The sequence below is a fragment of the Trachypithecus francoisi genome, unplaced genomic scaffold (assembly GCF_009764315.1).
Source record: "Trachypithecus francoisi isolate TF-2019V2 unplaced genomic scaffold, Tfra_2.0 Lachesis_group0, whole genome shotgun sequence".
Classification (NCBI taxonomy): Eukaryota; Metazoa; Chordata; class Mammalia; order Primates; family Cercopithecidae; genus Trachypithecus; species Trachypithecus francoisi.
In genome coordinates, this window is record NW_022681453.1 from 117,701,177 (window position 1) to 117,723,777 (window position 22,601).

At 38.3% G+C, this 22,601-nt stretch overlaps 1 protein-coding gene across 6 annotated transcripts in view; it reads right to left on the reverse strand.

Annotated features, from left to right (window-relative positions):
- Positions 1-22,601, reverse strand: part of TNIK (TRAF2 and NCK interacting kinase) — a 413,713-nt gene that overhangs the window by 44,922 nt on the left and 346,190 nt on the right. For all 6 annotated transcript variants that reach the window (XM_033211704.1, XM_033211706.1, XM_033211707.1 and 3 more), the window contains 4 exons: positions 21,579-21,818; positions 19,225-19,331; positions 8,700-8,863; positions 6,044-6,141 (listed from right to left, as the gene is read on the reverse strand). In XM_033211704.1, the coding sequence (XP_033067595.1) occupies positions 6,044-6,141; positions 8,700-8,863; positions 19,225-19,331; positions 21,579-21,818 (609 nt within the window). The remainder of the gene's footprint in view (positions 1-6,043; positions 6,142-8,699; positions 8,864-19,224; positions 19,332-21,578; positions 21,819-22,601) is intronic.

Genomic DNA, 22,601 nt, shown 5'->3' on the forward strand with positions numbered 1-22,601 from the left:
GGGACTCCTGCCCAAGCCACAGTGATAACTTTTCCCCTCTTATGATTGCTACTGTACCAAAATCTAGCATCAGTCATAGAACAGAGCAATTCCCAAGGTTCCAGCTACTACAATGACTCATTTGGTGTGTCATCATTCCCTGGAGAATAGAGGTACCACATCAAATCATGGCCCATCCTAAAGCCTAGCGCCACTGAAATTTACAGTCACAGAACTGAATTAATCAAGAGGAACAACAACAACAACAAAAAGAGTTCTCTTCCAAAATGATAGGTATTTCATTTTCTTTTGTTTTAAATTCCAGTCATCTGGCAGAAATCCTGGTGAAGAACACTAAAATGAATGTGCAAATACCAAAAGGAAGAGATAATTTTGAGTTTTCCATGAGTATGATGAAACCTTTAGCCTTATGGATGTGATGATGTGGTATTTAATCACCAGGCATACTGCAGGCAGTGTGCTGAATATCCGACTACCTTTTATTTTACATGCTTTCAGAGCAATGCAGAGGGAAGCAGTTCTGCAAAAGCATGGCCGCTCTAATTTGCATGGGTTAAACTGCCCATGGCACACAGCATGCAAATGAGGAAAAAGCAATTTGACATCAGTCTTACCATTTCTCCCTATATTAGTGACCCATGTGGGAATCAGAGCATTCAGTGAGAGACAGGGGATTAGGGAGAAAGAAACTCATTGAAAAATACTAAATCCCACAGTTTTCTATGGCCATATTCTCTCTTTATTTCAATCCAAAAATGTACACATCCAATTCACCTGATTGTAGGATTAGAGCAACTTGGGTTATGACATTTGATAATCTATCCTAACTGGTTAAAAGAAAAGCTGTGATAAATGTGTATAGTTAAATTATAATTTTATTTTGAGAATACAAGAAGACATTATATTTCTCTACTGCCACCTGTATGTCAGGCATTACTATTTTGGTTCACACTAGGAAAGGAAATGCTTTAGGTGTTTTACGTGGTCTAGAAATTTAGGCAATTCATAGTGTTAACTGAAGGGTCATTTCTTTCTAATTTCATAGAAATCAAAGGGAAAGCAAAATGACTTTTAAATTTGTCTTGACGACACCTGATTTGAAACCCTTAAAAAATGGAAGCTTCTAAAAATTCAACCTTTGCATTACATACAAAAACACACTTGGCCAGGGCTTTTGCACACAGGCACACTTGCACATGCCTCAATCTCAGTGAATGTATTTGCCCCATCTGTGAACGTGAAAATAGAATTGTATTTAAAAGGCCCAACTGTGTTTAAATATAATGTATATTATAAAAAGAAGAGGAAAACCATAACATAGGTATAATTTCATGCAAATTTATTTCTGGTTTCTTTGGCAATTAGTCAAAATAAGAAAAGCTAATATCTGAATTTCAACTTTTACTTCTTATTTCCTCCAGGCAATTGTCAATGCTTATCTTTATCAAATGAAGAAGAAAGTGAAGGGTATGCTATTCTTGAGTACTTTGGGAAAATAAAGTCTAGATATTTGTTAAAGCTATGAAAGAAAAAGGATATTATCATCCTCCAAACCAGTGAAATAATGAAAAATTAGATAAATTTATTTTGTATTCTGATATCTATATATTAGGACCGTGTTAAGTCTCATCAAAGAATATAGCTAGCATTTAAAATGTTGCTTGTTATTAAGAATTACATTTTATACAATTTAAAGAGAGAATATGGTTTAAAAGAGTTTATTTCCATTGTCAATAATTCTGAGTAAAATATAATACTATTGGTTATGGTTTATTTTAATTAATGATACATTTTCCCCAGCGCTTTATTTTCCTTATCTCTGACATTTCAAAACGAGACAAAAGAAATTCTAAAAAATCAAAATTATTTTAGAAATATTTAGTCCACAGGCTACTGATTTAAAAAAACTTTCGCTTGTTAAAACGACCTACATTTTTCTAAAGATTGTATTTAGAAACACTTTAAAGTTCTGAACTGCTTAATAATTTTGCTTTTAATTATAATTTTTTGCTTCTGTGTTATTAAAAAGCTCTCTGCCCTGAAACATTAGAAATAATTGAAAATTTCCTTTAATTGTTAACAGTTTGGAGGCGAGACATATACGAGAATCCCTTTTGAAAAGGTAAAAATAATGAGTAATTCAAAAGTAATACCTGTAGTCAAAGAAAATTAATCTTCCATTGCTGAGAACCTATGTGTTCAGCTGAAGTTTTGTTTCTTATCCATCCAGTATTGAAAAATTTATAATAGCAAAGTTATAGGAAATAAACACAGTCTAATATTAACACCATTGGGTTCAATTCCATTTTCATATATTTTATTCTTTGACAATACAAATTTCCCATATAACGAGCTTTCATGGTAATTTATTACTTGGCTGTCTCAAGCCTGGAGCTAAAAAGTATTTAAAAAACAAAATAAAATGCTATTTATCATGAAAATGTTTGAGAACATATAGCTAAAAAAGAAATATGGCAAAATGGTTAGATTTTTTGACTACAGAGTAAATATGAAGATAGCTAAGAGGCTTCTTTAACAGTTTTTAGAATCAACTAGATATAATTTTTCATTCAACAAAGGTTGTTTAACGATTATCCACACGTTGACTAGAAAGGTGCTCTTTTAGGTCCCTTTTTAGAAACAACATAGTTTAGTCAAATATTAGTTCAATTTTTGAACTATTTTGTTTAAATTTTTTTAGCTGTTTTTTTTTTTTCTCTTTGTATTAAACTGTTTTCTTTTTAGGAACTCTAAAGATATGACATTGGGCAAGCCACTTAGTTTCAATATCCTCATCTGAGGGAAAAGGGGGGTTGAACCCTTAGTTATTGCTCAAATTCCATCCAATCTAAATTGATGTGCTCTGAAATGTTTGATTCCCACATATTAATAAAACAAAAGTGGTAAAAACAATGTTTTCTTATGTATATAATCTTTGTGAGACATATTTAATTGTGCCAACAAAAAAGGAACATTTATTTTCAGACTATATTAAATAATTAGACTATGCTGCAAAAATCTCCTATTCCATTAGAAAGCAATGTCAAATTAATGTACACTCCCACAAATTAATTTTTATAAAAAGTTAAATCACTAGCAATAACAATCAACAATATTTCAAAAATCATTTTTAGGTTTTTCATTTCAATCCCAGTTATCTAAATTGTAAAAACAGTCAGTGCGAGGAAAGCCCTACCAAAACCTATGAATGGAGAAGGGAGAAAGGTGTGGTTCAAAGTTTCTCAATTATGGCACTGCTGACATTTTGGGCCAGATAATTCTTTATTTTAGGGAGTTCTCTGTGCACCATAGGATGTTTGGCAGCACCCCTCTGCTCTATCCACAAGACACCAGTACCACTGCCTCCCACTCTCAAGTTGTGACAACCAAAACCGGCTCCAGATTTTGCCAAATGTCTCCTAAGGGAAGAGGAGTGGAGGAATCAGCCCTGGGTGAGAGCCACTGGGTTAGGTAGAACCACTTTATTTTAGTGGTTTGGATCAGTGATACTCAAGAGATCGGGATAGGGCTTTTCTAACCCTACATAGCTCCAGAGATTTTAGTAAGCAGGTCACACCCCCTCAATTATTTGTAATGACTTATACCTCCATTGCCCCCTTTCATCTCTGTCCAGTGTGGTGCAGTACACCAAAAATAAGTAGAGCAATTTTTCAAAGCCTAAAATATTCTCAGTTAACCAGATGAAATCTGTGAGAGCCTTTTCCTTAATGAAAGCCCCTCCAAGCCAATTTCTGAACTCATGTATTTTCTCTTGAGTTGTACATATGCACAACCGTTTTATTGGGAACTGTAGCGCCAGAACTTCATTGTCTTTCTTTACCTGTTCTGGGAGAAAAACTGACAAAAGTTGTGATAATCCCTGTCCTTCTCGCTATTATGAGAGAGAGGGGCAAGCAAGGCCATGGCACAGAGCAATTAAAAACACACTCCCTTCTTCCCTTTCTGTAAATGCCATCCACACACTGCAAACATGCAGAGTCCCTTATAAGCAACAATCCTTCAACTATGATTATAACTGTCTCAGTCACTCTGGGTGGTGAGGTGGCCATAAGTCTGAAAAAGTGAAGCTCTTTGGTGAAGACCAGATGCATGGAAACATGCTTCTCCCATCTGCCAAAATAGCTCCATGCCTCTGGCCCCAGCCTTAATCAAACCCTTGGCTTTCTGCAGCATGTTACACATCATAAAATGCTTTCACAAACATTACCTTAAATGATCCTAAACAATCTTGTAAGTGGGATGGGGAGGTGTTTTTATTCTCATTTTACAGATGAGGAAACTCTGGCCCAGAGAGGTTATGAGACTAGTTTCAGCCAGTTATTTACTGGGGGAGCCAAGATTTGAATGCAGCTTGCTGACCTCAAAGCCAGTGCTTTTTCCATATAATTTCACAAAAGTAGTGCTCAGCAGAACTACAGCTTTAAAGCCATGATGGTAGTCTTTAGATTCCATGCATTTAGGACTCTTTGCGAGGCCTGGATCTTAAAAAAACAAATTCTACTCTGCTGTATTCATGCAGGTCTGACAAATAGCAGTAAAGCAGTCATCCTTCTTAGCAAGCTACCTACGACTGACAAAGCCATATATTTTTCTAATGGAAAACGTCTCCACAGATAAGGAAATAAAGTCACTTAACTTTCCAGGATTCATTAACTAAAGCTGATGTTGCTGCTGATGCTGTTGTTAATGTCCCACAAAATTAATCTAACAATACCTACTTACTCCTTGTTCACAAATCACACGCACTAAATTTGGAGTGCCCTAGAATGATACCTCTTTTCTTGTTAGTAAAACTGCTGAGAGCCATTCCCTAGCAAGGCTGGCAAGTACAGGTTTGCTATTGGAAGATACTGGAAGGAGAAACTGCCATTAATAAAGCATGAATACTTGTCATTAGCCAGACTGGAACATTGGAAGAGTGACATTTTAGCTTAGAAGGAAGGTCTCTGAAGCTATATGGGTAGGTCTGAGGGTCTTAAAACTGGCTTCCATTTGAAGGGGCTCCCCTCCCAGCAGATTGCTGCAAACCTCCTCCCAGCAGATTGCTCCCACTGGCCACCTTTCTGAATGTGAACATTAGGAAATAAGTTTAATATTTACATTTTGTGAAAGCATGACCAAGAAAAGGTAATACTAACCTCATCTATAGCTTTTTTATAGCTCTGAAATGAGAGGAACCCAATCCAGAAGAATCCACAGAAGGAGGAAAAGCCAGCAGAAAGGCAGCAGATTAGACACAAAATTGGAATTGTTAGTACGCAACTGATAAATACAAAAGGGCGAAGAGAAGGTCAACCCAGAATGATGCAAATCCCTTCATTATTACTCTCAGTATACGTCCTTACTTTAAGATGTTAAAAAAGAATAAACCAAAAAGCTTCACAGCTTATTTCACAGAAAAGATTCTCAAGAGATTTAAATAGAAAAAGTAGATAGTAATTCATCCCAAATTAATTTTCAACTTTCAAATTTCAGCCTCCGTACTCCTCTTTAAGACTACTTGGGGGTTTATCATGTTACAGCAGTGAAGCTGAATATTAAGTTGTTAGGACACCTGTTGGACACTGCTTAATAAGTTTGGTCCAGAAAATATAGTCCTGGAGGTATGAAAAATAGCAGAAAAACTGTAACATTAATTCATGTGGAAAATAATATGGGGAAAGGGTAGAAGAGATTAGAGAAATTCACAGAAAGTACCCAAGCCTCTTTAACTTCTTCTTTCAACATCTTTTTTGCCAAAGTTGCTGAGTAGAAATTATGGAATAATAGAAGTTGTTTTTCCTCCTGTTGTATAGTTAAAGGACTGCTAATGATCAGCAAATAGCCAAAGGCAGAGGAGGCAATCCAAGATCTCTTCGGTTCTTTCCTAATCAGGGATGACTTTCTGCTGGATGTTTCTAGCATCTGTTCTTACTAATCTCGACAATTTTTGTTCGTATCATGAGTGTATCCCCAACTACTTAATCCTGTGGGTTCTCTGGTAAATTAAGAGTTCAAAACTCTTGGAGAGAAATGCACTCACAGCTGGTCGACTGGGCCGGGTAATGTCCCTGGATTCTTCTGGTTTCACCTTGGCAGGCTCATGGGGGAGCACAGGTGATCCTTCTGACTTACTGTTGGCTAGAGGAAAAAACAGAGGACCAAGAAAGAGATGGCCATCAAAAAGTGCTGGCTCAGGTTCTGAATGAATCATCTGTGATGTGTCATCACATTGAGATTACTCAGTGGACACGTCATTCACTTGGGCAAATCCTCAAGCACATCCATGAAAAATATAATGTTCAGGCAAACACATTTAGGTTTGTCACCTGGAAATCACTAGTAACAATTAAAAAAAAAAAACTATAGCAAGTACCATCACCACTAGAGCACTTCTTATGTGTCAGGCATAGTGCTAAATGCTTTCTATGTCAGTTATCTCATTTAATCCTCACTCCAACCCAATGATGTGGCATTATTTTCCTATTTTACAGAACACAGATTTACAAAGATGACACAACTGTCCTGAGGTCACACTGAAATTATAGACAGAGCTGGAGTTCTGATTTCTGAAAGTCCTATTCTCAGTCACTATGCTAAACGAGCCTCTAAGGTTCTATGCTTGTTTTCTTCTTTTATCATCTGTCCAATCAGGATAGGTTATTTTGTTGAAATTTTGTGAGGGAAAAAAAAAGAAACTTATTTTATTTGGTGGGATGGTTTTTAATTGGGGATGGGAGTGGTCTCAGCCATTTAAATATAAAAGAATGAGGTGAGGGTAGGAAGGAGGTTGTTACAGAAGGGCCCTAGACTGGAGGTACAGAGCAAGGCAGACCCCGACAGCTGCAGAGTGAATAGCCTCTCTGGGGTCTAGGAGCTTACAGGTAGAGAAGATGCAATTTAGGGTAAGAGAGGTTGTTTTTATTTTTTAAAAAGGAGTCTTTCTTGGGCAGGGACATACTGGGGATACAAGAGCGCTTTTAATCCAGAAGAACAAAGGGCTGAAGGAAATAAAAAGTAAGCCTGAACCAGATCACAGAATTAAAATGGTATGTGTTTAAGTTTGGTTTATTTAAACATTTGCTCTAAGAATATGAAGTTGCCTATAAATAGAAAAAAGGTAAGAGAATGGCTGTTTTCTTTCTTTCCTTTATGTTTTTTAGAGACGGGGCTCTGTCACCCAGCCTGGAGTGCAGTGGGGCCATCATAGCTCACTGCAGACTTGAACTCCTGAGCTTAAGCAATTTTTCCACCTCGGCCTTCCGCGTACCTAGAACTACAGGCATAAGCCACTACACCTGGTAGTTTTCTAAATTAAGGAAATTTATATTTGGATCAAGGCAACAAAGACATACAGTAAGTACCTCTGAGATGTGCCACTGATCAGAAGAATGCATATAGAGGCAGCTGTTGACCAGTCCATATCCCAATTCAGAGATATGAACATCAATCACATGTTAGATATCAAGCTTTTAAAAATGGAAATACAGTGATTTATTTAAAACCCTGAAAGGGTATTAGGAGATAAACTAAGAGTATTAGGAGGTGGTATGTAATAAAGAGTGTAAGAAAGAAAGAAGAAATGAAGTTTCTCATCAGGCTTTCATCAGACAGAGAAACTTGTAAGTACATTAATGTTTGTCAAATTGCAATTAAAGTACTGGTCCTTCACTTGGAAGCAAAATTATCTTCTGAAGAAGTTGATTCAAAAAGAGTGAATTTTAGCTAGCTAGAAACAATGTATTCTTATGTATCATCACTTGGACAATAATAATGTTTTTCATAGGCTTCCCCATTAATGGAAACTAAACAATGATGAATAATTTGAATTAAATATTTAGAGAGGCTAATTTTTACCTAATAGGAATAACCAGAGGAGTCATTTTTTTTTTTTTTTTTTTTTAAGACGGAGTTTCATTCTTGTTGTCCAGGCTGGAGTGCAATGGCGTGATCTTGGTTCACCACAACCTCCGCCTCCTGGGTTCAAGCGATTCTCCTGCCTCAGCCTCCCAAGTAGCTGAGATTACAGGCATGTGCCACCACACCCGGCTAAGTTTTTGTATTTTTAGTATCGATGGGGTTTCTCCATATTGGTCAGGCTGGTCTTGGAACTCCCGACCTTAGGTGATCTGCCTGCCTCGGCTTCCCAATGTGCTGGGATTACAGGCGTGAGCCACCGCGCCCAGCCTAAATATGTTTTTTAAGTCAAAGATTTTATTCCTTCCTTCAAGTGTATTCTACATTAGTCTTCATTGAATTTCATTTTGAGAAATACATGGTATTCTGAACTATGTTTATGAACTATGTTCAGAATACTAAACAGGACAATTGGTGCAATGGGTACAGGACATTTGCGGGTACTTGAAACTCTGAAAACTGGCAATCAAGCAGAAACAGAAATTCAGGTGACTGATAAGTGACTGTATTTTCAAGTAAGTCTGATATTTGGTGATCTCCCTGGAAAACACTAGTATCTGACATAAGAAAGGATTTTGTCCATACTGATGGCACACACACAATTAGGGACAGTGGCCCACTCCCCTGAGGAGACTGAGGTTGAGAGCGGTGGAGGGGCTCTTCAGGATCACACAGTGGTGGCCATGCCTGGACTAGAGTCAGGAAGTAACTAACCTTTTTTTCCCCGTCCACAGCTTTCCTCCCAGGCAGTATTGCCAGGTAAAGGTAAGAGAAAGTTTTACCTCGAACTCTGGTGCGTTCACTGGATCCAGCTTGTGATCCAGGCTGGGAGCCTCCTTGGGAGCTGGGCTGGGAGCTGGGTGTGCTGGAGCTGGAGGAACTGCCACTGCTGGTCCTCTGCAAAGGACTCTCCAAGATGGGCTCAGTTCTCCGGAGATCAGGGTTGCTGTGTGAGTGGCAGAGCACACTGGTTACACAGACCTTGCCAGTTTTGCAGATCACATATCTGATAAGGTTTAATACCCAAAATATATAAGGAACTCAAACAGCTCAATAGCAAGAAAACGAATAACCCAATTAAAAATGAGGAAAGGACCTGAATAGACATTTTTTAAAACGAGACATGCACATAGCCAATAGGAATATGAAAAAAATGCTCAACATCACTAATCATCAGGAAATGCAAATTAAAACCACAATGAGCCAGGCATAGTGGCCCTCACCTATAACTCCAGCACTTTGGGAGGCTGAGGTGGGAGGATCACTTGAGGCCAGGAGTTCAAGACCAGCCCGGGCAACATAGTGAGAGCCCATTTCTACAAGAAATTAGCTGGGCATAGTGGCATGTGCCTGTCATCCCACTTAAATGAGAGGCTGAGGTGGGAGGCTCACTTGACCCCAGGAGGTCAAGGCTGCAGTGAGCCATGATCACACTACTGCACTCCAGCCTGGGCAACAGAGTGAGACCACGTCTCAAAAAATAAAAACATAAACAAATTTAAAAACCTCACCAAACCACAATGAGCTATCACCTCATACCAATTAGAATGGCTGTTCTAAAGACAAAAGATAATTAGTGTTGGTGAGGATGCAGAGAGGAGGGAACCCCTGTACCCTGTTGTTGAGAATGTAAAACAGTACAGCCAGTATGGAAAACAGTATGAAGGTTCTGCAAAAGACTAAAAATAGAATTATCATAGGATCCAGCAATTCCACTTCTGGGTATATATCCAAAGGAAATGAAATCAGTATATTGAAGAGGTAGCTGTACTCCCGTGCTCAGTGCAGCACTATTCACAGCAGCCACAATATGGAATCAACCTAAATGTCCACTAATGAATGAATGGATAAAGAAAATGTGATATATCTGTCTCTCAAAAAGACAAATACTACATGATCTCACTTATATGTGGAATCTACAAACACCCAACTCATAGAAACAGAGAGTAGAATGATAGTTGCCAGGGGCTCTAGGAAGGAGAGAGAATGGGAAGATGTTGGTCAAAGGTTACAGTTTCAGTTGGACAGCATGCATAACTTTTGGAAATCTGTACACCATGTTGACTACAGATAATAATAATATATACTTGAAAACTGCAAAGAGAGACCTTAAATGTTATCACAAAAAATGATAACTATGTGAGGTGATAGATATATTGATTAACTTGATTTTAGTAATCATTTCACAGTATATACATATATCAAAACATCATGATGTACACTGTGTAGATATACTTTTTATTTGTCAATTATACCTCAGTAAAGCTGGTGGGGGGGACAAGATCTTGCCATTGGTAGACACAAGCATAGTCCAGTCCCCAGTGCAAGGAAATAAAAAGAGTATTTATAAGACCTTGAGAGGAAGGGGTCAACAGAAGATGATAGTCATGCCTTCCTCTGTAGATTTCCTGATCAGCTACTGGATGTGGACAGGATGAACTCTTGTTCATCACATTGAAAGTACTAGCTCTGGATGATTAATCTTCAAAGAAGGCTTTCTTATAAACATTTTTTTCTGTGCTCACTGTAAAAAAACTTGAAAAATATTAAAAGGGAAGAAATAAGGAAGCAACACACATAATCTCTGCACCAGGAGATACTCAACTATATTTTACTACTGTACTATTTACTCACTTATGCGTGGAATCTACAAACATCAGACTCATAGAAACAAAGAATAGAATGAGAGTTGCTGGGTTTTGTTTTTTCTTTTGTATCTATAGAAGCATACTGCATATTCAGTTTTTTTTCTTTTTTATATATGGAAGCACTGTGTATATTGTTTTGCATCTTGCTTTTTTCCCTTAACTGCACAGTGAGCATATTCTTATGCTGTGTAATAGCTTCATTAATTGTCTATTATATAGATGAGTTACCTTGACCATTTCTCGACTGTTAAATATTAAGGTGCTTCCAATACATTGCTGTGACACATAACAGTGAGACAATAATCTCCCTGCACACAAATAGCCAATCACATTTCTATTTCCTGAGGTTAGAATTCTTTGGTGAAAAGGTGTAAGTTTGGGGTGTGTGCTTGTGTGTGTGCATATGTGTGTATGAGTATAGAAAGGTATGACAAATTTTCACTGAAGTAAATGTGATGGTCCATTTCACTCTATACAAGGTTTTATGCTAAATTGTATCTCATTATTTAAGTACAGTTTTTAAAAGTTACTGAGGTAGAAGAATTTTTATTCATATTTATTTGCCATTTGTAATTTCTCTTCTGTGAATGCTTAATTACGTCCTTTGTTCATGTAGCTTGTGGAGTCTTTGTATTTTTTTATTATCTTCTTGCAGGAAGTCTTTATATACTTAGGCTATTACCGAAGGGAAGATGGTTTTTTGATATTTATTATAAAATGCTAATTTGGCCAGGCACGGTGGCTCACGCCTATAATCCCAGCACTTTGGGAGGCCGAGGCAGGCAGATCACAAGATCAGAAGATCAAGACCCGACTAAAAAATTAGTCGGGCACGGTGGTGAGTGCCCATAGTCCCAGCTACTCGGGAGGCTGAGGCAGGAGGATGACATGAACTTGGGAGGCGGAGCTTGCAGTGAGCCGAGATCATGCCACTGCACTCCAGCCTGGGAGACAGAGGAGGACTCCGTCTCAAAAAAAAAAAAAAGGAAAGCTAATTCAAGACCAAATTTGTTGGTAGGCTACTACCCCCATTTAAAAAATATATTACTATATTTGTCTTCATATCTTTACCGCCACCAAAAAAGCAGTATTCATTAACTCAGTTACTCTATACTAGGCACTGGGTCAGGCATTCGAGATATGATAATGAACAAGACACAGCTTGTGCCCTCTGTGAGCTTAGCTGGATACACACAGCCCATTTCAACATGCTTTGCCTGTGGTGAGCACAGAGCCATATGGAAGCATGAGACAGGACCACCTAGGCCAATTTTGGCCATGAGGGAAGCTGTACCCAAAGAGGGGACATCTAATCAGTGGTAGTGGGAGGCAGCTGCTGAGGATTTTATGATTTTTGTTTAAAAAAAAAAGCAGCATTCGCAAGGCTTCTATAAATCTCTTCCTTTAAAGTTTATAACTCATAGGCTTTTTTATTTTTCTGTTAGATTTACACAATGCTGGGTATGGATAATTTAGGGAGACCTGAAACTCAGAGCTCAAATCTATTGCCATCCAGATGCTGAGAAGAGAAACATCTGATGTCAGCTTCCTCTCTGTTTCTAACATCTTCAGTTCCTCAAACAGAATTTGTTAACATTTACCATACAGCTATGATTTTAATGCTGTGAGATATTACATTAAAATGTAATTTTATGCTTTCACTTTGCCCAGTTTAAGAGTACCAAGTATGTATCAGGTACTCTGTACTGTGTTGGATGTTAGACATTTCTCCCATACATTTGGATATGACCCCTTCCTTTGAGACGCTATTAGTTTAGTCTACCAATAACCCAGTCACAATGGCAACTTTATAAGCAGCAATTAAACCAAATTAATTTCTTTCTGAAAACTCAAGAATCTTGCTTTGTGGTAATGAATCTGTCAGAAACATTTGATTGAGCAGAAATAGTGACTGTGGGAAAATGCAGCAGAAAACATGTAAAAATAAATATGTCCCATGATTCATTAATTTGATCATATAAATGTAGACCCTAACAATATTATCTTTGAAACTCTTGTGGTAAAGGGGTTGCTAAGTCAATTTAACTGTAAAATCAGTTGCAGAGTGATCACTTGTAAACTTAAGAAAAACTTCCAAAATTCTTGATATTTTAATGGCATTCCTTTGTGAAGTAACTATTTTTATGACAATTGTTTATATCTAATTGACTAAAATAGATTCGGCTCCATACTGGAAATACCCTTCATTTAGAAAATGTCTAAAATGATAAATGTGTAATACCTCTGAAATAATCTACATTTCAAATTTTTCATTTTTTAAAATAAACAATCTCATCTCTTTTAATTCCCAAATAGCAAATTCTTCCACACGGCCCTCTTTTATTAAACAATAGTGGTCAAAAATTATTATGCATAATTAAATCCAAAAATATTTGCTCTAAAAAATGTACTGCTCACCAACTGTATTACACATTTAAGAATGATGAGCATGTTAAGGTTTCTTGGAGTTGCTCTCATTTTGTGGAACGGCAGTGTTCTTTGTATTACAAAAAGATTTAAAAAATCTCTTGAGAGGAGGGTATCTGGTGATAAATGCTCTGAGTTTTCTTCCCTGGTGGTTGTGGTGTGGTAGCAGAATAGAGCTACTTGTTCTAATGTAGCACTCCTTTGATTATTTAGCCAAAACCTTTGTGTTAAGCACTTTTGTGAAACTTACTGGACCAGGATGAGGGATGGAGGAGAAGCATGGGCCACAGGGCATATAGTCAAGTTACAACATAATCATGGAGATGAGATTCATGCAGAGGAGACAACAGGGAGCATGGCAAAACTGTATGTTGTGTGTGAAAGAGACTAAGTATTGTTGGCGTCTGGGGAACAATTAGTGCAGACTGGAATGGTCGACGGCAGTATTATGAAGGAGAAAGAACTTGACCGGGGTTGGAGCAGGAAGGCTGGGGAACAGTCGGAGCAGACACAAGGCTAGGTTGTTTTTCCTGATGCATGTGGGTGCAGAGAGGACACTGGTCAAATCAAGTGCCAAATCTGAGTTAGGAAACACTGGGAGAGTGGAGTGATCAGAGGAAAAGGGCGAGTTGTATAACAATGGCCTTTAAAGCCTAGAGGAGAATGTGTACCTCCCATGGTACATATGAACGACTGACCAGGAGAGAGGCAGACAGACCAGTTTAGGAGGCTGCTGCCAAGTCAGATGATGAGGCCTGGGCAGGGATGTCCCGTGTAAAAAGGAGCATGGGCATTAGCAGAAGCAGCTGGGATAAGCCTACGTCCCCACTGGGCTCAGAGTCTCTTCCTGTGTGAAGCTAATTGGATCCCATGGGCATTAAATCCCTGACCAGGGTCTCATTAGTACAAGTTCTCCTCACCAGAGCTAGCTAGTGTGGGTGCTGATCTTAATCGGTTGCTATTTTTGCTGCTGGAGACTGAAAGTATTTAGTCTCTATGTTACCACACATAAAAATAGGGAAAACTTTACAATGCCTTTTCTACCTTTTCCTTTGGTAAAACATGAGTAGTCTGAGAAAATGTCATGCTGTTCACATTTTTCTCTCCTTTATTATGTATTAAATGATCTGGCCTTGGGGCTGTGGGGTCTGAGATAAATGCTCTTAAGAGGATCAATTTCAGAAGAATCCCAGGAAATAATAGATATCCTTTGTTCACATCTGAACTGAGCCTATTCAGATCCGAATGTGTAAAAACCTGAAAACATCCAAATGGATTTCTTTAAATGCTAACTTTTAGTTCAGGCATTTGCCATCCTGCAGATAACGCTGCTAGGTCTATAAAACTCACAGTAAAGTGAAAATGTGGCAATTATTCCATTCAGTTGAATCATAGAAAGTCAAAACAGAAAATTGGGATTACAAAGTAATTTTGTGGCCCAAATACTTGGGCCAAGTCTTTAATTAACTGGCTGACTGCCAAATTTCACTTTATTTTGTTCTTTGATGACACAGCCAATGAGAAGAAATGAGCCATAAGAAAATAAGTTTGGGATGGGACACAGAATTAGTTTTTGAAATTAATCATTTAGTCATTGGGTTGGACTGGGTATTTCTGTCTTAATTTGAATCTTTTCATATTCAGAATGTAATTGATGAAATTTTAATTTGCTTTAAAAAGCATACATATATCAATGTTAAGTATGAAAGTGGCTGATTTTTAAAAATACTATTTTAAAACGGTCAAATCACATTTTGAACTTAACTGATCACCTTCACAGCATAAGGCATCTGTGAGTTTACATAGCAGGTGAGAATTGCCTATTGATAGTGCAGTCTGAGCAATTCCCAGCTACATATGCATGAGAAGAAAGGACAAGGAACAGTTGCATGGGGTCAGGGTGACTGTGTTATCTCCCAGACTTTAGCCATCTAGGAAGGGAACGATCAAAAGCATGTGATGACACTAGTTCTAGCTCCAGAAAGGTAGTGTTTGCAATATAAATGGGTCTCATGGGACAACAACTTTGAAAAGGTAGTAAATATCGCAACATAAGGGTAAATAACCAATAAGATCAAGAAGAGGTGTTAACAGACTCACTAAAGCACATGGTGAGAAAGGTGGGGACAAAATGGTGCTGTGTCAGTCAACAAATCAGGGGCTCTTTTGCCTTGGGAAAATGAGGCAGCAAAGCAAGCTGCACCCAAGCTGTGCCAAACAAATTAGCACAGAATGGTGCTCAAGAATGTAGACTTTGGTGCAAGGCTATCAGCTCAAATCTTGGCTCTACCACTTACTACTTTTGTCACCTTGGACACATGTTAATTTCAATTTCTCCTTCTGTAAAATGATGGTGATTATAGCCAACACCTCACAGAGTGGTTACACTGTTTAAATTAGTAAATACATATATATGAGACATATGTGTATGTGTGCTCCAGAGATGTTCATTAAATACAGAAATAAATAATAAATGGCCCTGAATCAGGCAGAAGGCAGGGAACTGCAGGCATTGCCTAGTAACACTTTTTTGACCAACTGATGCCTGCACAGCTGTACCTGCTCAATAATGTATATAGTTAAAAATATGTTCTCTGGTGGGGTGCGGTGGCTCACGCCTGTAATCCCAGCACTTTGGGAGGCCAAAGGCCAGCAGATCACAAAGTCAGGAGATCGAGATCATCCTGGCTAACATGGTGAAACCCCATCTCTACTAAAAATACAAAAAACTAGCTGGGCGTGGTGGCGGGTACCTGTAGTCCCAGCTACTTGGGAGGCTGAGGCAGAAGAATCGCCTGAACCTGGGAAGTGGAGGTTGCAGTGAGCCAAGATCGCGCCACTGCACTCCAGCCTGGGTAACAGGGTGAGACTCTGTCTCAAAAAAAAAAAAAATTCTCCATAGGGCTCTTTGGATTTGGTATGGTGCCTACCAACAGTGGAAGAGTGACATAATAGGGAGTTATTTTGGGGAGAAGGAAGGATATTCAAAATACTAAAAGCTTTATTTTTGTCCTCGAGTTACAGGTACACCCTTGCATACTGATGATTTTAATTCAAGAGTCTTCTCTTCAGGGTACTAAGTACTTTACTGATTTAAACATATTGTGTCCCAAATTATCAAAAAACATCACATATTCTGCAGTTACTATAAAACATCTTGCACCTAGTAACTTGAGTTCATTACTACTAAGTGCAGGAAGCAAAAACTGAGCTTCTTAACCATTAGGCTCTGCCTTGTTTTTCTTTGTTTTAAAAATTGATTTAGCACAACAGTGGTTTATTTCTCAGTCACATCATAATATATACAGGTAGAACTGGTCTCCTTTGATGGTTCTCTAAGTGGTGACTTGGGGGTCCAGGTTCCTTTTGGGTTGAGACATGTTACCTTAAACTTATGGTCCCTAAGTTTGCCACAGAAGAGAGAGGTCTGCCTCTTTTAGTTAATGCACATATTTACTTCAAAGCAAAATAAGAAAGTGATGCAAGAAATACAATTTTGCCCCTACTGGTACCTGCAGTCCCAAAGAGCAGCAGGTATATTATGACCCCTTGGCCCTAGAGTCAGGCAGTTTTGGTTTGAGTCACGGGGTCCCAGGGCCACATGCAGCTTCTGTATATATTTGCTGAATTTAGCAAATGAATTAAAAAATGATAGTAACAAAACATCCTGAATCTGTGCTTTATTAGCTGTGTAATTTTTACTGGAATCCATTTTAACTTTGCTAATTTTCTAGTCACCCTTGGGAATCACTTTAAAGAAAAGACTAGGAGGAAAAACAGAATATTGACCAAGTACAGGAAAGCTTAGAAGCACTGTAAAGGACAGGTTATTTAAAAGCAACACCTTTTAAAGAGGCTATATGGATGGGTGGTCATCTGACAAATGGCACGAAAAGAACTATAAGGACTTCATTAGGACCAGCAGAGAGTAGGAGAGGTCTGTGTCACAGTAATGGCCCCTGGCAAATCACATCTCCCAGTGTCCCTGCCCCGGTGGAGTTCCTTTCCATACTGACTCAGGGCTTAGCCAAGTGACTTGTGATGGCTAATGGGTTATCAGCAAAGATGATGCAAGCAAAGGCTTCAAAAGTATTTGTGCATTGGAACTTTCTCTCTTGAAATGCTCTTCTGAAGTCACCAAAGGGTAAAGAAGCCCAGAATGAAAGACCACATGGAGCAAGAGGTGCAGCAGACCCATCCGCTCAGTGCAACTGCACAAGTGAGCCCAGGTGAGAGCAGCAGAACTCCTTAGGCAACCCACAGCATCATGAGAACTATTAAACTGTTATTTTTTCAGGTCACTCAACTTGTGATTATATTGTGCAGCAAAGGTGAACTAAAGATATGGCTCTCACAGTAAATAAACCAAATCTTGAAGCTTTTAAAAATGCAATCCAATCTAGAGCTGCAAATCTGATTTACATCTTAAATGTTGGTCACATGGCGATACATGATAGCATAAAAAGGGGTGTTCTGTAGGACCGTCCTACATGCAGAGAAGAGGTTTCTTCACCCCCAACCCCCAATCTCTGACTTTCATTGTAGGTGAGTAACTGTGACCTCTTAGCTCACTTCATCCCTTCCTCTCTAAGTAGGAAAAGTGTTAGCTGTCTCTCACAAAGTCAGCATTCTTTGGATAAAGTATAATATACAAGTGGTTCCAAGAGGAAAGGCTCATTATTTTGTAAGCCACTGACCATCAAATACTAATTATCTTAGGCCTTAATGTCATTAAAGTAGCACTTCAGAGGGAATGAAAACGGCTTTTTATTTGACTATACAATGGTAATTTTCTCTCTTTTTGGTTGACAGAAGGAAAAATACTTAAAGTGGAAATAATACTTGATCTAAAGAAACTAAAATTCTAAGCAACTGATCCAATGAACAGAGCCCCAGGGGCAGGGTTCAAAGGAAGCAGCAGCACTGATAATTGGAGATTTATCACTGCTTGAAGAGGGGCACTGATAAAGTTCAGGCTGGCGATCCAGCACTAACGTTCCTTTGGCTGCCTGGTCACAGTGGCTCTAGTCTTCCTCAGTGCTGCTTAGCTGCTTAGCAACGCGAGCTCAGTGTGAATCTGACAAGTCACTGGAAAAAAATGGCTCATTCAGAGCCTCTTGCAATTGGTATTTCCATGGGCTAGCATGGAATGGGCTAGCATCTTTGCCCTAAAGGGATTCATGTTCTTAGTATAGTTTCATGTTATTGCTGGGCTGACACCTTCCCTAAGGCTTTTCACTTGAAGAGGAAAATTAAAGCTTTATGATTTAAAGCATTCCATATTTTAAAGTATGTGCATGTAATCATAAGCTTCATTTCCAGTCATTCTCTCTTACTAGCAAAGGAGGGTCCTTTTATTATGAACACAATGAAGAAGAAAACAGCCTGCCCAATCACATCCTTTTTATAGCCTCAGCAGAGGCCATTTGCTATTTCAGTTGATCCTAAAAAGTGATGTATTCGTCATGAAAAATCTGAGGGAAGCTTGATGAACTATAACAGCAAACAGCATCTGTTACCACAAAAAATCTGTTCAGACACTGTAAAGATACTATGTACTTTCCAGCTTCTTGAGACCTCTATACCAACCAGTGGAAGTGGATGCAACTTCCTGACTATAGGAATGTACATTATTGATAGGAAATTCTCGAAGGAGCACACAGCAAGAGTGGAAGCATAACTGTATTTCAGTGACATTCGTAATGCCAAAGAGGCAACTTCCTCATAAGAGCTAGTTCTTCTATAACTGCCAAGCTAGAGAAGCTCTGAAGATGGTCACTATGTCCGTGGTAATTGCTTTGTAATGTCTCAATGGTTTCCAGGGCATGTTTCTTGAACTGATGCTAAAAATCACCTCGAAACAGGCCATAACAGGTCATTTTGTTCTGCTGACTCTATAAAGTGGTCTCTGAAGTAATGGTTTAGGGCATTGCAACCAGATTGATATTTGCAATTTTACTCTCAGATTTTAAAAACTGTCAGCTAAGGTACATCTGATTGGTTTCTGGGTTGCCCCATTAATTCATGAGCCCCCCACTGAATACTGATTTCTCTGAAAAGCTACTGAAGAAATAAAAGGCATGTGTTCTTCTGGACCATCAACATTTATAGTGCACATGGAAAGTCAACATGCCTCTGAAGTGAAAAAAGAACACAGGCATTTCTAGGAAAGCAATAATGACAATGGTGGGTAGGAGTTTTTTCTTTTACCTTAACCACCTTCCTTCCTTACCTTGCTCTGATGGGTTGAGATCCTAGTCTGGGTCCCAGAGCACTACCATTCCCAGGAGAATTCTTTCTGGCTAATGCTGGGGATATAGAAGTTGTTCTTTGAGGCACCTGGAAGAAACCAGAATTCAGAAATATTTTCCATAAAGTAGCTTCCATAGCCTATTGTCAGAAAATCCTTCTTTCCAATGATTTGCCACAAGCCACAGAAACTATCTGAAACAGTGAAGAACTATCTTTCATTCATTCCTCCCTCAAAGAAATATTAAACTCCCTAAACAAAATCAAACAAAGGTCTACTGGCAAAAAACAATGAGCAAATTCGGGAACCATTAAAGAGGGTCATCTTCAATCTTAAAAACAAATTTAAAGATAGGTAAAGCTAATAATTTTGATACACTGAGCTAAAAATAACTGACCTCTCTTGGTTGGGCAAAAGTGGTAAATACCAGGAATCTCTTTAGGGTATCATTAACTCATTGGAAGTTGCATTAGCTGAGAGCCACCCAGATGAAGCAAGATCCATTTTTAGCTTACATCACAATAAACAGATAAGGAAATAATGAAATCTGGTGAGAAACTAGAATATCAGGATAGAGCTTAGGACATAAGTCATATGTTGGTGAGCTCAGAGAGAACCTACCACAATAGATCCTGAATGTTTCTACTTTCTACTTGATTTGCAATTACGTACTAAAACCAAAAACCTGTGTTTTGGTCATGAGTGAACTGTGTTTTGGTCAATGAGTGAACATAACAGAACATAATACAAAGGAGAATTAATACTGAAAATACTGGAAGGATCTTCAAAAAGGATGTGTAAGTACCAGTAAGACTGGAGGAAAATGTATTATCTTATCTGGCAGAAACCTAAGGTAGAATTGAAGTATGTCCCAATTTATAAAACAGACATTTAAAAAATGAAATTAAATATTTTATGTCTACTAAAGGAGTTCATTATTTAAAAGAATCATATGAATCCTAGTATAGAAAATTACTTTCAGTGTAAAGTGTCATCCTTTGTTTTGAAAATTTAATTTTTATTCATTTTAGCATAAAGATGAGTCAGTGCAGTAAAGCAGAATGACCAAATCAATGCTACCACTTGTTCAAATTAAATATTACTATTACTATTACTATTTTTTCTTTTCCTTACCGTAAATATAAATAGTTGTAGAGACAAAAGAGCCTAACAAATTCTTAAAACCTAAGTTTTTGAATTAATCTAAAATTTTCTTCCAACTTCATGCATGTGTGCCTGCATATTTTTAGAGTGGAACCAATAAATTCAATTTTCCACTTTTCCATCTGTTATATCTGCTCCTTTGCCCACCTTATTTTTTTATACTGACTTTTGCTCCCTATTTACCTTTTTTTTTTTTTTTTTTCTCTGATGACATTTCTGCTACCACAAAGAATCTCAAAAAATTATCGGCTATTTTTATCTTCAGAATAATGGGACTCTTGTTATAATATCCTTTTAAGAGGAAGATGAGGAAATGTATTTGTAAATCATTCAGTAAAAGTTTCTTTTTCTTCTGGAATTAACAGTGGCATTTTCTGCAAATTGTGGAACATTCCACTTGTCACAGCCTCTATGCTAAGCTCAGGAAAAGGGGGATTCCTGAATCGGGAAAAATCTGATGCAAAAAATGTCTCTAGTATTTTGAAATACTTCCAGGTTGTTTGTAGCTAGATGCAGACAGCCACATTCTAGAACATTTCTTGGAATGAGTAATGACTTGGTATAGGAAAACAAAGAACCCAAACTTGGGGCTGTTCTGTCCAGTGGAATGGCTGGTCATTTTACCCTGAAGTTTTTCCTCAGTAGTTAATTAAAGATGGAAATAAATTATGACTTGGCCTAGAAAGAGCTTTCCTTAAAATGGGGCCAACTAAAATATCCTAAGAACAATACTATCTTCTGAACCCCTGAAATCTGGCTTCACTTTTGTGTTGTTAAAAATAGGAATACATGAATTTTCTACTTTTTATCTGGAAGTTTTCAATTGTCTTGATGTAGATTCAGTCATCAATGAAATATCCATTACTTCATTTGTTAATATGGACAGCAAAATAACAGTTTGAAATACTTGGGGTTGAGAGTTCTAACTTTGGATGTAGGATCTGTGCTTCAATCTACCTCACTTCAGTTTTCTTGTGGGGGAAATAAAGGTCAGACATGGTAAATGGCAATGCAAGTCGTAGCCAGGGAATGAAGAGGGACCAAAACAAACACGAGAAGGGAAAGTGCTTTGGCATGATCACATTCTCCACTACTACGAAAGGTCTGGAATAGTGGTAATAATAACCATCAGTGATGCTCGTGATTAAACAAAACACCCCAGTAAATACTACCTTTGGTGGAATGTCTTCTTCCTGTCGTAACCAAGAGCTTCGGTCAAACTTTTCAATGCGAGTGGGGAGAGGAGGGTTTTCAGAGGTGGGATCTGAGTTCTGGCGTGGCATCTCCACGCGGTGAGAGGTCACGTTCAGAGCCTCCTGAAACCCAGAGAGGCCCTTTGTGGGCTGCTCGTGCACTGACTGGGAGGCGGTCAAGGCAGGTCCCTGGGATTTTACAGCTACCAGATGTGGGATCTAAGCATCAAAACAACATGAAAACAGCACGATTAGAAGAAAAGGCAGATCAGCCAGTACCTCAGTCAGCTGAAGGAAAAAAAAAAAAGTTCAAGGGCACAAAAATTGGACTATAGAGAGTCTATCACAACTATATATAGCATGTTTTTTAGCAGCTCTTCAAAAGTTTCCATTGGAACGATACGTAGGGCTGGCACAAAGTTAAATGATTTACTTGGGAATGCTAAGTCAGTGGAATAAGTGAAGAAATAACAATAACTACTGTATATTTAGTGAATATTAACTGACCAGCAATGCAATATATTTTATAAGCACTTCTCTGCTAATATTATGAACTTCCTCCTTTAAAACCCCTAACTTTTACATTAAGAGAGTATTACTTTGTAAAACAAAAACTGCTCTAAATATCTTACTTGTTACGAACTCACTGAGTGTATCCTGAGGTGGATACAATCATTTCCCTCATTTTACACCCGAGCAATGTAAGGTGTAGAGAGGTTAAGCAATACCCTAGATTGCACAGATAACACCTGCTGGAGCATGGACTGGAACCCAGGCATTCTACACCCATAGCCCATAAACCTAACCTCTATGATATTCTACTTTCTGCTGTGCTGACTCTTACCATCTATGCTGTCATATTATCTCTTGACACCAGGATGTAACTTTTTGAGTTAAGTATCTCAACTGGCCCAACTGGGCATGTGGTGATACTGTTCACGCAGGGAAGACAGGCAGTCTTTCAGCGAAACTGTGGCTCTTAAAGACAAATCATTAAAATCC